The sequence below is a fragment of the Cottoperca gobio genome, chromosome 18 (genome assembly GCF_900634415.1).
Source record: "Cottoperca gobio chromosome 18, fCotGob3.1, whole genome shotgun sequence".
In the NCBI taxonomy this organism is placed as follows: Eukaryota; Metazoa; Chordata; class Actinopteri; order Perciformes; family Bovichtidae; genus Cottoperca; species Cottoperca gobio.
In genome coordinates, this window is record NC_041372.1 from 8627674 (window position 1) to 8642133 (window position 14460).

Here is a 14460-nt window from a genome sequence, read left to right on the forward strand (position 1 = left end):
TCTTTTTGGGCAACAGCTGCTTGTTATTTGTCTTGTTTTTCATCACTTCACTTTGAGAGAGATACTTTAAAGCCTAGCTGAGTCATGGTGTTACGCATGTAGCTCTTGGCAGTGAGGTGGTTGTCTCTTTCCAGTTGGCTACACATAATGCATCTTATTTGCACCTTGATCATGCGAGAACTTAAACTATACGCTTCACACGGTGTCACAGCTGAAAGAAAACCAACACAATCCAGCAAACGTGTACTTCTGCACTTAATTTTGATCAAAGCTTTCTTACTCTTACTCTACTCTCAGGGTTTTTTGTTTTTTTTATCATTCCCAATGAGCACTAATGGGTATTCTTAATGTGAGGTGGCAGAATGAGGGAGGTTGATGTATTGCCTTACAGCTCAGTTACAGGAAAAAAATACCCTTGTCTTTTCCCACAAGAAGAGGGATGCTAATGCCCATAACTGAAAGCAAATGTGAATTCCCAGAGAATCTAGGGTTTAACTGTTCCTATGGCCCATGGGAAAGGAAATACAGCACGGTGCAATGAAACAAGAATCTGATCTTGTAATGCCCAGCTGTAGGTCATACCATGGAGTGCATCTCTCATGTTTTACGGTCAAGAGTGAATATGAGTTTAACCAGGTTAATTCTGCTTCCCATGGGTACAATCTGGCCTGTCGAAACAAATCAATGTAAAGGAGCTGAGGAAAACCAGTATAGACCTCACCTGCTTCGGATTTACAGAGGTTGAAGATTGAAAGATCCATCTTCCTATCAGGATATGCTTTTATTACACATGCCGTTGTGAACGTTGACTCAGTGCCTGAATGAGCTGAGGTCATAAATTGGCTCTAAGTACAGTGAGGCAGGGAGATCGAAGTAAGCGTAAATGGGAGGGATGTGCAGTGCACCCACAGGAAAGCCCCTCTCTCTGGAACTCCTGTTGTTTTATGTGTTCAAAATAATTTCAAGCTCTCAGATTGTACCAGAGCCACAGACTTGTATTGTTCGTTAAAGCTGCTTGGTTCGGTAATTAAATAGACAAGCTAGGGAAGCTAATAACAGCACAGAACATGTTCCATTTTTAGGAAACCATAAATCTTTTAGGGTTCAGTACATTTAGAATTCATTTTGTGTCATTAAAATATCCAATTGGCCTGTAAAGTACACCAAAGCATGTACTTGAAAAACTAATTTACATCTTAAGTCATACATCAACATTTTGAGCTAGGGAGTTTGGGGACTTTACATGGATGCCAAGCAACGGACGCTTATGAGTAATGCAGTTTTAAAGATTATTATGTTTACTCCATGTGAATAGTTCCATTTCTTTCTTTTTTAGATCACAACTTCTTGTGCAGAAAACCATGACAGGCAGCCATTTTTGAGGACTGCAAGAAAGATATTAGGTCTTTATCACCGGTCATATGCCATTTTACTGTATTTTCCATGAATGTACTTAGTGGCCGTGTGACAGTTTATGAAAGAGATGTAAACTCCAGTTACCAGAGTATTTATTGTCATCAGAATAAAGTTAATCTGGCTGGTTTAACTCAAACCAGACAGAGCCTAAAAGATTGTTGGAAACCAAGAGCTTTTTGTCTGGGGCTTTTATTTTGTTAGCTTGTCTTACATTCAGGTCGGCCTTGAGCCAGACCAGACATCATCTAAAAGAGGGAACAAAATCTATTATTCTAAAGTTTTAGACAGACTGTGCTTAATAAACTAACATACATCAATATCACTTTACATAAATCCTACATCCGTTTCCACGATACTGTATCGTTGCTATCACCAACATAATAGAGCTATGTCTTACTTTATTTCTCTGTCCCCAAAATGTATGGCAACTGTCTAAGAACAATCAAAAGGTGACAACAGTTCAAGCATGCAAATCAATCTAGAAAAAGTAACATTCTTTAAATGCCCCTAACATTAACATGAGGTCTTAGTTGTGTCTGGGCATGACAACAGTGTTTGAATGAGAGGATGTTTTTTCTTATTCTCTTGAAGCATTTCACAAGTTTCATTCCCATAGTTTTTCATACAGTATAGTAGATTCAAGTTAAATCTAACTGGATTTAGATCGTCTGAAGAGAACAATCCTGAAAGGAGAAGTGTCAATCCCTGAGAAAAGTTTTTCACAAATGGGGTAGGCTACTCTTCTACCTTCCTTTTCAACTTTCTGTTCTTTGATTTCTTTTTCCACCTTCTTTTTCCAAGATGGTTGATGAACAAGTTATTGTATCTCTCATCCTCCTCTGGCTCCCCCCTCTCGTCTTTGTACCAGGGTCCCCAGACGCCCCCATTGTATTGAGGGTTGGAGCGCAGGTCTTTAGCCGGGTAGCGTACAGGCACTGCAGTCTTGTTGTACCGCGCTAGCCGTATTAGCATCTTCTTCACTAAGTGAGGGTATCGTTGGGACAAGTCCACTCTCTCATAAGGGTCGGCTGTGATGTTGAACAGCCAGATGGACTTACCCCGGTCCCAACGTACACGCTCATTATGCCAACGATTGGTTAGTCGCTGGTTGGAGAAGGTCTGCGGGGGCACCCAGTCGCTGTAACCGGGGACACCCGTCAGGAGCTTCCAGTGGCCCACCCGGATCGCTGCTCGGATGGCTGTGTTCCATAAGCCATACCCGGCCTTCCACGAACCGTTCTTGGCTTTGATATAGATTGGGTCAATGTTGTGAAGAATGTCCTGGCGAGGAGATGGGCGGCCTTCACTGATAGCCTCCCAGACATCGTACCCGTCCAGATTTAGATCTTCGTCTAAAGTCCCTTCACCCAGGGTCACCAGAGTAGGGAACCAGTCAGTGATGTGGACCAAAGATCGACATTTTGTCCCTTTGTTTACCAAAAGGGGACTGTGAACAAAGCCCACCGCCCGAATCCCCCCTTCCCAGTAGGTGGCTTTACTCCCCCTCAAGGGCCAGTTGCTTCCACCTGCTAAAGGTTGACCTCCGTTATCTGAGGAGTACACTATAACTGTGTTGTCATAATAACCATAGCGTTTTAGCGCTAACGTAAGGTTGTGGATCGATTCGTCCAGGCAGGACACCATGGCAGCATATTTACGACGATGCAAGTTTGGAATACCCTTGTAGCGCTCGAGGTAGCGGGCAGGAACCTGAAGTGGGGAATGAACCGCCTGATATGCTAAGTATAGAAACAAGGGTTGTCTGCGAGGATTGTGATTGGCTAAGATGTTGATAGCCTTTTCAGTAAACATCACGGTGGAATACAAGCCACGATCCTGTTCCCAAGCTGCCTCTTCCCCTTCATACAAATCATAGCCACACATACCAGGCCCTTCACATTTATAGTGACTGTAGTAGTCCCCGCTTCCGAGCAGGGAACCGAAGAAAGTGTCAAAGCCACGCTTTGTGGGCAGGCAGCCACGCTTGTAGAAGCCAAGGTGCCACTTACCCACCATGTGGGTGGAGTAGCCCGCTTGCTTGAGCTTCTGGGGCAGGGTGACATTTTCCAGGGGTAGGCAGTTGGGCTGGGTAGCTCGGATGATAGGAGTGCTGAAGGCCTGTGTGGATCTGATACCTGCAAAATAAAAACAGATATCAGCCCGTCAGAGACATTAACAGTTTAAAGAAATATGAAACTTTGATAAAAGCTGGTCATCTAGTAGGACATGTCTGAAAAAACTGAAATTATTGTATTAAAATTATCTCGTTTGACACGTTTACGCTACTCAAAATTATAAAAGGACTCTATCTAATAGTTATTGCACAATAAATTAATTTGCTGTAACAGAGTGAAGCACCAAGCCATGATGACATTAGAACTGATTACGCCTGAAAAGCCTTCCTCTATATTCTTTGCTTAAACTGTCTCCTAAACTAGTCCAACAAGGATACTAGATCCTGCTGCATCAGTTGATTTATACAGTATAATGTTCACATGCTACTGTATGACATTTTAATAAAATAACCTTGAACTAAAAATGCTGTCAAGATAAAGAATAGGTTGACCGCCAAAAACGCTCATCTCAGACAATTTGAAGGCAATATGTTGTCTAGTCACAGAGAGAATCTTTGTATTTAAAATTAAACACACTGATACATTATTCAATCCAATTGTGATTACAATTGACCCAGTCCAATGCAAACAAAATAATGCTTATAGGCTGGCAAGCCGAGTTGCAGGGTAATGTTCAACTGATGTCTAATAGGGCAGTGAAAGGATGGGTAATGGTGGTTGGGAGGGCAAATTAAAAACAGAAGACCGGTCACTCAAGACCAGACAGGAAACAGAGCTGGAGCTAATGATGCAGCCATCTTAGCTAACACAGCTATTGATGAGTGAAGGACAGACACTATGTATTAAGGAATCAAGATCTTTCTCTCAAGTGATTTTGCCACAAAAGGGAGGATCAAGTCAGTCCAACATTGGGGTAATGTCATAGCCACACATACCGGGCCCTTCACATTTATAGTGACTGTAGTAGTCCCCGCTTCCGAGCAGGGAACCGAAGAAAGTGTCAAAGCCACGCTTTTACACTTTGACTTTTATTACCACAAAATTAGCACAAAATGACTACATTACAGTATACCGGCAGTTGTTTAATAGAATTATTGATTACAACTCAGAACAAAAACTCTCCACCCATTGGAATTTCAAGATTCTCCCATTCCCACACCACCACATCATCAATTACTCAACGATTGCGAATTGACCAGCTTCGGAAGACATTTCAAAAGCAACGTAAAAGCTCCTTGATAAGCTTGACAAAAGCCAATAAAAATGTATATATACCCACTCTTATTATAGTGTTATAAATTGAAAAATAGTATCTCTAAATTAAAATCTTTAACAATATTAAACTGCTTATTGGGTACTATGTAGGACTGGGTATTGAACATCAATGCTTATGGGTATCGAACATCAATGCTTATTGAGTGCAGACTAAAATATGTTTGTAGCATTATGTATGGAAAAGTGTCAGATTTTTAGGCTTATCACCTAATCATTGATCTGATATTTCAAGATCTAGTTATTTTCTCTATCAAATACTGGAGCAGTTCAGGTATATTTTATTAAATAAAAAAAGGGTTAAAACATGTTTATATTTCCCATTCCAACCAAAACGTTATTGTTAAAATAATTTTGAAATGATCTATCTATCTAAAACTGTATTCTTTAATGACCAAATGCAGGGAATCCTTTCAAAAAGTGATTGTTTATGTAAATAATATTAGCCTATATATCCTTATCAGATTTTTAAACTCTATCAATATATATAGTAATATATATTAAAAAAATACAGAATAAGTCGTACTTTAAAAAACTACAGTATTTGTAATTGATGGTAACAATACTGAAACATTGAAGCACTATTGCAGGAGAATTACCACTAGAGGTACATACATCCACTGGTTCCTTGTAGCTGAGACCCGACCAGTAAACCGAGTTGAGATGGGCCGAACTTATATGGAAGGAATTGTTAGTAATGAGAATGTTGATACCACTCTAATAGCTGTCCGTTCAATATGATGCGGGTTAGCTAAGACTAGAGGCATAAAAATGCTCTGTTATGGTTATGTGAAATACTCAGTTTCAGATTTGTGTGCAGATTGTATCATTGTACGGCTGCACTGTAGAGAACTGTGTTTATAATATCCATTAGTGAATAATCATCTACAACTAAGTTGTTTTTTCGTTTTAGAATGAGCCCTTCATATCTACATAGGGTCCTCTTTCATGTTACACCGCCATGTTTTTACAGTAGCTCTGAACGGACAAACCAAACATTTGCTCTGTATAGGGCCTTTAGCGTTTATACGCTACCTGATGGCCACCGTCGACACGCTTGTAAAACTGCTGTGACGCCAGTTGCTTCTAAAGTAGTGTTATGGTAAGGATGGCCTCCGAGTAAGGTACAGGTCCTGAAATATACCCAGCGTTAGCACGGTCTATCACTGTGCGGCTCGTTACCGCAGTCCTGTAAAGGGAGGGGTGAGCGAATAGGTATTCAGTGCAACCGCAACGCTAAAAGGCGCCAAATCCTGCACACTGTGATTGTAAGTATTCAATTAAAACTATGAGCTGTGGGATCAGTGGTCTGACTTTAAAAGAAGAGAAGTCTACGTTGTCATCATTGACACTGTGACTGACTATGTTCTTCGCCCACAGCGAGGCAACCCGGCTGGCTTTTGAAGCAGCAGCAACAATAAGCTCTGACTTAATTTCTGTCTGATGTCTGCTTTAAGTGAAAGTAAGACACCCAGGACACAAGGAACGATAGTAGCCAGATTAATCTTCCCCTTCTTCACTCTTTTTGACCCTCCCCTGCTCTCCCCTGAGGTTAGGTGGTGTGCAGTCAAGCTGTCATCAGGGAAAGGGAGTGAAAATAAGTGTCTAGTTTCGGTTTCCAGAGAGGATGATTCAGTTGGAGAAGAACCAGAAGGTGGTCAGGCCTAGCAAACCTCCATTGCCCCTTGAGAATGCACAAGTCAATGGTTACACCACCGTGGGGTTTGTGAAACTTTCCAAACATAGTAATAAACAAGTGATTTACAACTCCAATCCTACTCAACAAAAATAATGCAGTGAACACTACACATTGAAATCTGCTTTTTTGTAATGGATTAAACAGCCAATATACCAACTGCACAGATGTTAGCTGTAGCTAGGTAGCAATGCACTGTGCTATGTGTGTGTAATTGTTTCCCAGCTCAGCCCTTACTACCTCCACTAACCAATTTCTTTGGGAAAACTGGAAATAACTGGTTAAATAAGTGAGCATTGGGGATGCAGCAAAATGTAACTGATATTTTTTACAAATGTTCTAACTTTTTTATTAGTCTCAGTCTCCAGACATGCTGTAAATTATTTCTGTCCATTACCTTTGTTTTTAATTTAGAACCTGTAAGCATGCATTTGCTGCTTTCTCTTCCTCCGCTGTATAGTGATTATCTGCTTCCGGCACTTTTCAAAGACAAAGAAAACGGGTGTCATTTCCTGTAATTCATCACATGAGTACTGGCCGACTCACTGCCCCTAACTTAGGTGACGTTACCACAGCGCGTGCCATGCATCATTACATAGACCCAACTAATCGATGATGAAATTTGTTGCCAACTACTTTGGTTTGATGCCTCCAAATATTTTCAAAATAAAGTTAGGAAACTGTAATCTTTAAAACTTGGCAACAATAATTCCCACATATTTCAAAGCTGGTTCCCAGACAAATATTTAACTCCTCAGCATAATAAAAAGGCACAATTCCAAATGTGATACCTCTATTCATTGCAAGCCTTTGAGAGTAGGTCGCTGAATTCCAAAAGAGACCACACTGGCCCTGGTGGGAGTCAAGAGGGAGTCTTGGTTTCATATGGTGATGAGAAGAATTTTTTGTCACTTGGTGGTCTACTCAGGGGGAGTTTTGTAACCCAACTACAGACATGCACACTGGGAGATAGAGAAGGCATTGTTGGTCTGTCTGGCAAAGATATTTGAATGCAATTAAGAAAGGGATGGGAATGAAGGGAAGAAGGAAATGCAACATGTGTTTGTGGGTAAGACAACAACATCAAGAAGTCAACCAGGCCTGGAATGGAAATGTGTTTCTTTGGGAGAAAAATAGATAAAGAAGCTTGTTTACTCCATTATTTTGTTGAAAAGAATCTGCATAATATATAATTAACTTAATGAGGAGTGAGTACTTGTTCTCCGTTAATCTCTCCAGACTTTCCACAAGCATAGTACATTGTGAACTTAAGTGTTGTTACTAGCCCATAAATATCTAGAAAATAACTTTTGGATATAATATGCTCCATTATCTTCAATCTCCTTTTGTATTCACTGCATGTATACAAGGATTTTGTTTTCCACTTCTGCCCTTCCCTTCATTAATTTCTATTTGTCAAGCACCTTTGCATCAATGCCAAGAGAGCAATGAGAACAAAGGACTTGTAGTACTTGAAGTGAAAAGAATGGATGATATGACCCAGGAAAGAAAGGAGGCCACATATATGTGCACATATTTTTTGACATGTGTGTGTTTGCGTGTGTGTGTGTTTTAGATTCAACCCCTTAAGGGCCCCTTCCCCTGCTTCTGCAGCTCCTGCAGGTTTGGTGGTGTTCACATACCAAAAGGTTACAGCCGTGTAATGAGAATGTCTTGCTAAGTGCAGCCTGTGATTCCTCTACAAATCAGTCAAACTAGTCCGAGGTTTTGACGGAGAACGGTATAAGGTGGAGAGCAAAGACTTTCAAAATATCCCGGTGTTGTTTCTCTTTGACAAACGACGAGGTTCACAAGGGAACTATGTCTTGACTTTGCAGGGTTTGGGGCACCTGAAGAACAGTTCTAGATGTTTAGTATTTATGAGACCTTAACATAATGGCTGCAGTAACTACTGCCCTCTGGGGATCTTCCCTCCTGCCCAGCAGTGCTTCCACATGTCCAACGTGACTGATTTATGGGTTCTATTAAAAAGAAAGCCGGTAGCCACAGCATATCTGCATCCTTTATCTAGCATGGATTCAAACTATGTACAGGCAGGGAAATATCTTTAGTCTTATTACGACAAAGGGTGCTATTGCATTCCTCAATTAAAAAGCTGAGTTATGGTCGTAAACGCTGCTTTAATCACACAATCTCTCTGGTTTATTTACACAAGTGCTGAGCCACAAGGCCATCCAATCACACACGTCATTACATTTGAATCACCAAACGCTGGCAATCACTCAAGTCCCACAAGACAAGTGCATTGGCCACCACTCCAGCCACTGAGGTTGTGGAGGTTCCCGAGCAGATCTGCTGCCCAGGCTGGGGCCTCTTCTTGTACTATTGCTCCACGTCTCCTCACATATGGTTCAAATAAGCAGCCTCAACTCGACACTCTGTGTTTAATCAATTTCAGCCCTGGAGTAGTTCATCTTACTTAGCTCTTCCTTTCAGAAGGCTCTTCATTTACTTTCTTGCTATCTCTAAATAACTCCCTTCAGTTTTGTTCCTGCCTCCTACAAGAAACGGGTGAGTTAGAGGCTAAAATGAGTTTGAGATAAGTGTGGACAGATGAGAAGTGTCTAAATAAGGAGCAGAAAGAGTTGTAGTGGGTGAGGCGCTGAGTGAAAAAGATAAGCTTTGAGCAAATAAACGATCCCCTTACTGCTTGTAGTTTAACTCAGATTCAAGTTCAGTGGACTCAAATGAAAAAGCAGTGTTCAAGGAAGACAGAAGAGCTTTTTGGAATCAAGCCACAATCCTTGCTTGAGGCCTGCCCTTCCTTGCCCAGGGACCGCCTCCAAGCATTCTTCATCCCTTGTTTGTTGATTTACGGTAGCTCATTCAGTAATGTAGGCGACTGATAATGAAATTGAATTTTGTTTTAGATATATGACTGCAGCTTAAAAACATGTGGCCAATGTAGAAGGTGAGCAGGGTTGACTATGAAGACAAGATTAAGACCATCTGTACGGTACAGGTTGTCTTGTCTGCAATGTAAATGGATACATTAAACCAGCTATAACTTGATGGTATTTACTGTGCACTTACCTGCAGGTGCGTAACTGACCAAGAGTCAAGAAAAGTGCAAAGTGTTAGAGATTCAGCAACTGATATAAGAGCTGAAAGGTATGTTTACTGTATGATGTATGGATTGTTCCAGAAAGTCGACATGCTGGATTTGTCTGGACAGGTACGTTGACATGACTTTCAAGCTCTTGAACATTCATCTTTGACACTCCAAAAGCATTTTAACTTAATTACAGGACCCAAAATAAGTGGAAACGGTTTCAGTAATATTGGTTCATCATGCACTTTCCTCCAATATATTTAACATTTTTCAATTTTAGGAGCTGCTGTAAGGAGCAACCTTTGCCCTCGCCTTTGGCAATCCATCTCTTGATCTGTTAAGATCAGTGGGAGCGTGATGGGGTTGGAGAGCACAACAGCTCTGGACTTGAAGGAAAGCTCTGACTTTAAGCCTCTAAATCTCATCAGTGCAGCTTAAAAAAAGCCAGACAGGTTGAAATATTTCTGATGCTGCGACTTTCCCAGGGGACGGACAGTGTGGACATTTTTTCAAGCTCCTGTTACTGGAAAGTTAAAGAGCTTTACTACAGTTTCAACAGCAGCTTTATACAACTGCTTCAATGAATCTGACATGTCCGTTTAATCGGTTTGTGAAGTTCATATCTTACAAAGTTTCCAAAACTTTAGCCTTTTTTAAATGGACCTCATTTTCTTATATGGGAAACTTCGGACCAAAGTCTTGTCAACTTACTAAGGACAATTTACTTTACAATATGCCCTGCTTCATCTGTTGCTTTGCAGTCACATTAACACTTATTCAACTGACATGAAGTAGAAAGTAAAAGTATCTAAAAAACTGCTTTCTAGTTATTACTTTACCCAACTTTAGTATATACGTAGCTGCATGTCTTAAAATAACAAAACCTACATATTGAACATGCTCATTCATTGGATCATTTACTCATTAAGAATTAATTTGATGATTTGCAAGTCGAAACAACTTGACCACAACCGTGTAAAATGTGTCTGAAGGTTATAAATTAATATAAAACTATGTTGATCCCCAAGAGGGAATTAGGTAAGAACATAAGGACCTCTGGGTTATACTGTAACTGTGGTTTCAACAGCATTTAAAAACTAGCCTATATTCCAGAGTGAAACAGGTCCTAGCTAGACATTGAAATAAGCAACGGTTATATGTGTCATAAACTAGTAGTTCCCAATCAGGTGGGTCAAAAGATGACACGGTGGGAAATAAGAAAATAAATAAATTCAGCTTTTTTATTTATTTCATAGAAAAGGAAATAAAGTCATAATGAAAATCTGGTTATATTCAGTGAGCAAGCACCTTGGTTCAGATACAGGTGGTTGCTGTGGTAACCGGTATTAATAGCATTGGAAAACTTAATCAGGCTTTTTTTAAACTACACTTTCAGTAACTTTGTTCTCAGAGGTTTAGTGAGTGTCCAGCTGACACAGACAGCTGATGTTTTAATGTTAACACACGGTTGGATGGTGTACTTTCACAACCACACACTAACACACACACACACACACACACACACACACACACACACACACATTCTCCTCTGCAACCATACGTTGAGGAATACAAGCCTGGGAACATGATTGTATATACTATGTCCACATGGATATTAGCCTAGTCTTTTGCTCCAATCAGATTGGAACAGTTTACAAGGAGCAGAGGAACGAGGAGGTGGCTGCAATTTTCTCATTATTTTCTCGGACACCTGCCAAAAAAGCGCTGTGCACAGCAACCATTCTCCTTTTTTGCTAAGGAGTGGAACAGATGCTGGAGGGAGTGTAGGAGAAGCGCTGCAGAGCTGCATGTACAAAGAGGGGAAACTGCTGATGTGAAACATGCTGTAATCAAACTACAAAGCCCCCCCCATGATACTGTACATTAACCAGGCCGGCCTCTAATATCTCTTTACAGCTTCCTACTAAATCACTTAGTGGTTGCTAGGGCAACTCTGCTGTTCCTTCATTTGGAAACACTTAAAAAAATTAGTTTAACAAAAGAAATCTAAACTCAAGGCCCACTTACTAACTTTTTGTGGAGCAGGGGATTTCCTAGTATAACACTGTGAGCCCCCCACAGACAAAAATATACATAATTGTATACCATGGCTGTAAACAGGAAGTATAATGTTGGTATCGATTCAGTTATGGTATGGGCTCCATCTTGAGCCCCATTTTTTTTCAAGACCAGAGGAGACAGCATTGCTTACCATCTCTGTAACCTCTGTAAACAAACCATGTCATAACTGTCTCTTTTGACAATAAATAAGATATTTAGAATGTATTATTTAATCCTGATTATCACATAAGACTTAATGGAATTGCCACAGTCAGATGGATGATGGACCATCTTTGATCAAGATCTGTCGTTTAACTCCCACATAAAACAAAGCTCAAGGACTGCCTTCTTTCATCTACGTAACATTGCAAGAATAAGACACATCCTGTCTCAAAATGATGCAGAAAAACTAGTCCATGCATTTGTTACTTCAAGGCTGGATTACTGCAACTCATTGTTATCAGGTTGTCCCAAAAAGTCGCTTAAGACTCGGCACGTGTATTAACAAGAACAAGGAAACGGGATCATATTATTCCTGTATTAGCTGCTCTGCACTGGCTCCCGGTAAAATACAGAATAGAATTCAAAATCCTTCGTCTGACTTACAAAGCAATTAATGGTCAGGCTCCAGCATATCTTAAAGATCTCATAGTACCTTATAAACCAACTAGAGCATTACGCTCCCAGACTGCAGGGTTACTTGTGGTTCCTAGAGTCTCTAAGAGTACAATGGGAGCCAGAGCCTTCAGCTATCAAGCTCCTCTCCAGTGGAACCAGCTTCCAGTTTGTGTTCGGGAGGCAGACACACTCTCCACATTTAAGAGTAGGCTAAAGACTTTCCTTTTTGATAAAGCTTATAGTTAGGGCTGGCTCAGGTTTGCCCTGGATCAGCCCCTAGTTATGCTGCTATAGGCTTAGACTGTCGGGGGACACCTCCCTGCTCTCCTCCTTCTCTTCCTCTCCCCTCCTCTCCTTCTCTATCTGTATGCATTTATGTAAATGTATGTTACTAACTCATCATCCGGGGTATCACCCCAGAGTTTCTGTGTCTCGTGTGGCAGGTTGCCACTGATAAAATTTACATAAGGATCAGGAATCGTGGCTACGCCTGCTGCCCTGGTCCTGTTGGACACCGGGAAGCCTTTTTGACATTTTCCTGGATTCATCCAAACTTTCTCTTTTTCAACACATCATTCTCTGTCAAATGTTGTATTTGTACTATGTTGTTTATCCTGTACATACGACATCTATTGCACGTCTGTCTGTCCTGGGAGAGGGATCCCTCCTCAGTTGCTCTCCCTGAGGTTTCTTCCATTTTCCCCCTTTAATTGTGGGGTTTCTTTTAGGAAGTTTTTCCTTGTGCGATGCGAGGGTCTAAGGACAGAGGGTGTCGTAACCTGTACAGTCTGTAAAGCACACTAAGACAAATGTATAATTCGTGATATTGGGCTATACAAATAAATTTGATTTGATTTGATGATAACTCGTTCAGCTGGCTATGGGCTTTCCAAGCTTTCTTTCCATTTAAAAGACCCTCTGACAGAGGCATGGCAGACCATCTGGACTCCATTTATCAGATATATTATGCAGTAAACTCCATAAAGATGGGCCGTTGAAGGACCAGAGTTAGGGAACTATAGTGCACTATACCTGCCGGTCATGAGTTGGCTCCTAGACGGGCTGCAGAGGGGCTGCACATAATAATTCTCCAGTTTGACCCCCTGAGCTGCCAGCCGGTCCAGAGTCGGGGTTTTGATCTCGGAGCCATGGTACCCAACATCCCGAAAGCCTTGATCATCCACCAGGATAAAAATGATGTGCGGCTTAGAGCTCTGTTTATCATACTCATTCCCTCGGTTGCGCAGCTCGGCGTTCCAGTTATCCCACGACATCTGAACGCTCCACGTCTGAGAAATTATGAAGCCGAGGAATAAACTAACGGGGACCCACAAAATAAACATGTTTCAACCAGATTCAGACGCGGTTAATGTTGGTCAGTGGGATGGTGTGTGCGGGCGGTAACGTGTTGCACATGTTCGGGGGGGACAGCAGCACTTGGAAATCGGGTTTGCATCGTGTTCCGTCCTTTTCTCCAACTACACAGTCCACTGACAGCTTCGCAGTTTGTTGGAAAAAAGGCGACAACGCTGTCGATGAATCCACGTGGAAAATAAAAACACCTCCCAATCACCCGGTGTTTAAGTTTTACAACACACTCTGCATGTTGCAAACCTTCACGAGTGTCAAAACAATATGAGCACAGAGGTTTGTATATCATTCCCCCGACTGTCTAGTTTTTGTCAAAAGACGCGCAGAACTTCCAAAGTACAAGCAGACACTGAAGTAGCGGGTGCAGTGAGTTCAGAACAGATGTCCTCCATCCTGTCACTCAGCGCCAGCGGTCCTTTCGAGCTGAGAGCACTCTGAGGAGTGAAGGCACACACTGGATATCCTTTTGAGGAGGCACTTACATGTCCTCTGCTCACTGCAGCGCCAAGCACTACGCTATGTCACGATGCGTTTACGAGCAGCTCGAAAAGCTCTACATTCAGGGTTTAGTTGGATATAACGCTGCACACAACTGTGTTGTCATTGTGTAATGTGTGGTTGCTGTTGTTCAGCAGCAATTATTTTCTTTTTATATTTACAGTAAAAGTCACATTCATTAATAAAGTACAACAAATCTACATTAAAAATTATATAACATTTGTTTTATGTCGTCTGTGTGTGAGGCTACTCTAGGATTTGGTTGCTTTGCATTTTCTATGCAAACATAAAGGGAAACCTTAGGTGATATGAGTAACCAAATTAAAAAGTAACTCATGAAGTACTGAGGTCAAAAATGGGGCTACATAGAGGACATGATG

At 41.3% G+C, this 14460-nt stretch overlaps 1 protein-coding gene across 1 annotated transcript; it reads right to left on the bottom strand.

The window, feature by feature from the left end:
• Window positions 1-1526: 1526 nt before the first annotated feature.
• On the bottom strand, window positions 1527-14011 carry arsj (arylsulfatase family, member J). Its single transcript, XM_029454922.1, is given in 3 exon segments — window positions 1527-3519; window positions 3521-3551; window positions 13244-14011. Coding segments are annotated over 3 exon segments (1710 nt in total). The 5' UTR covers window positions 13555-14011; the 3' UTR covers window positions 1527-2151.
• Window positions 14012-14460: the final 449 nt, after the last annotated feature.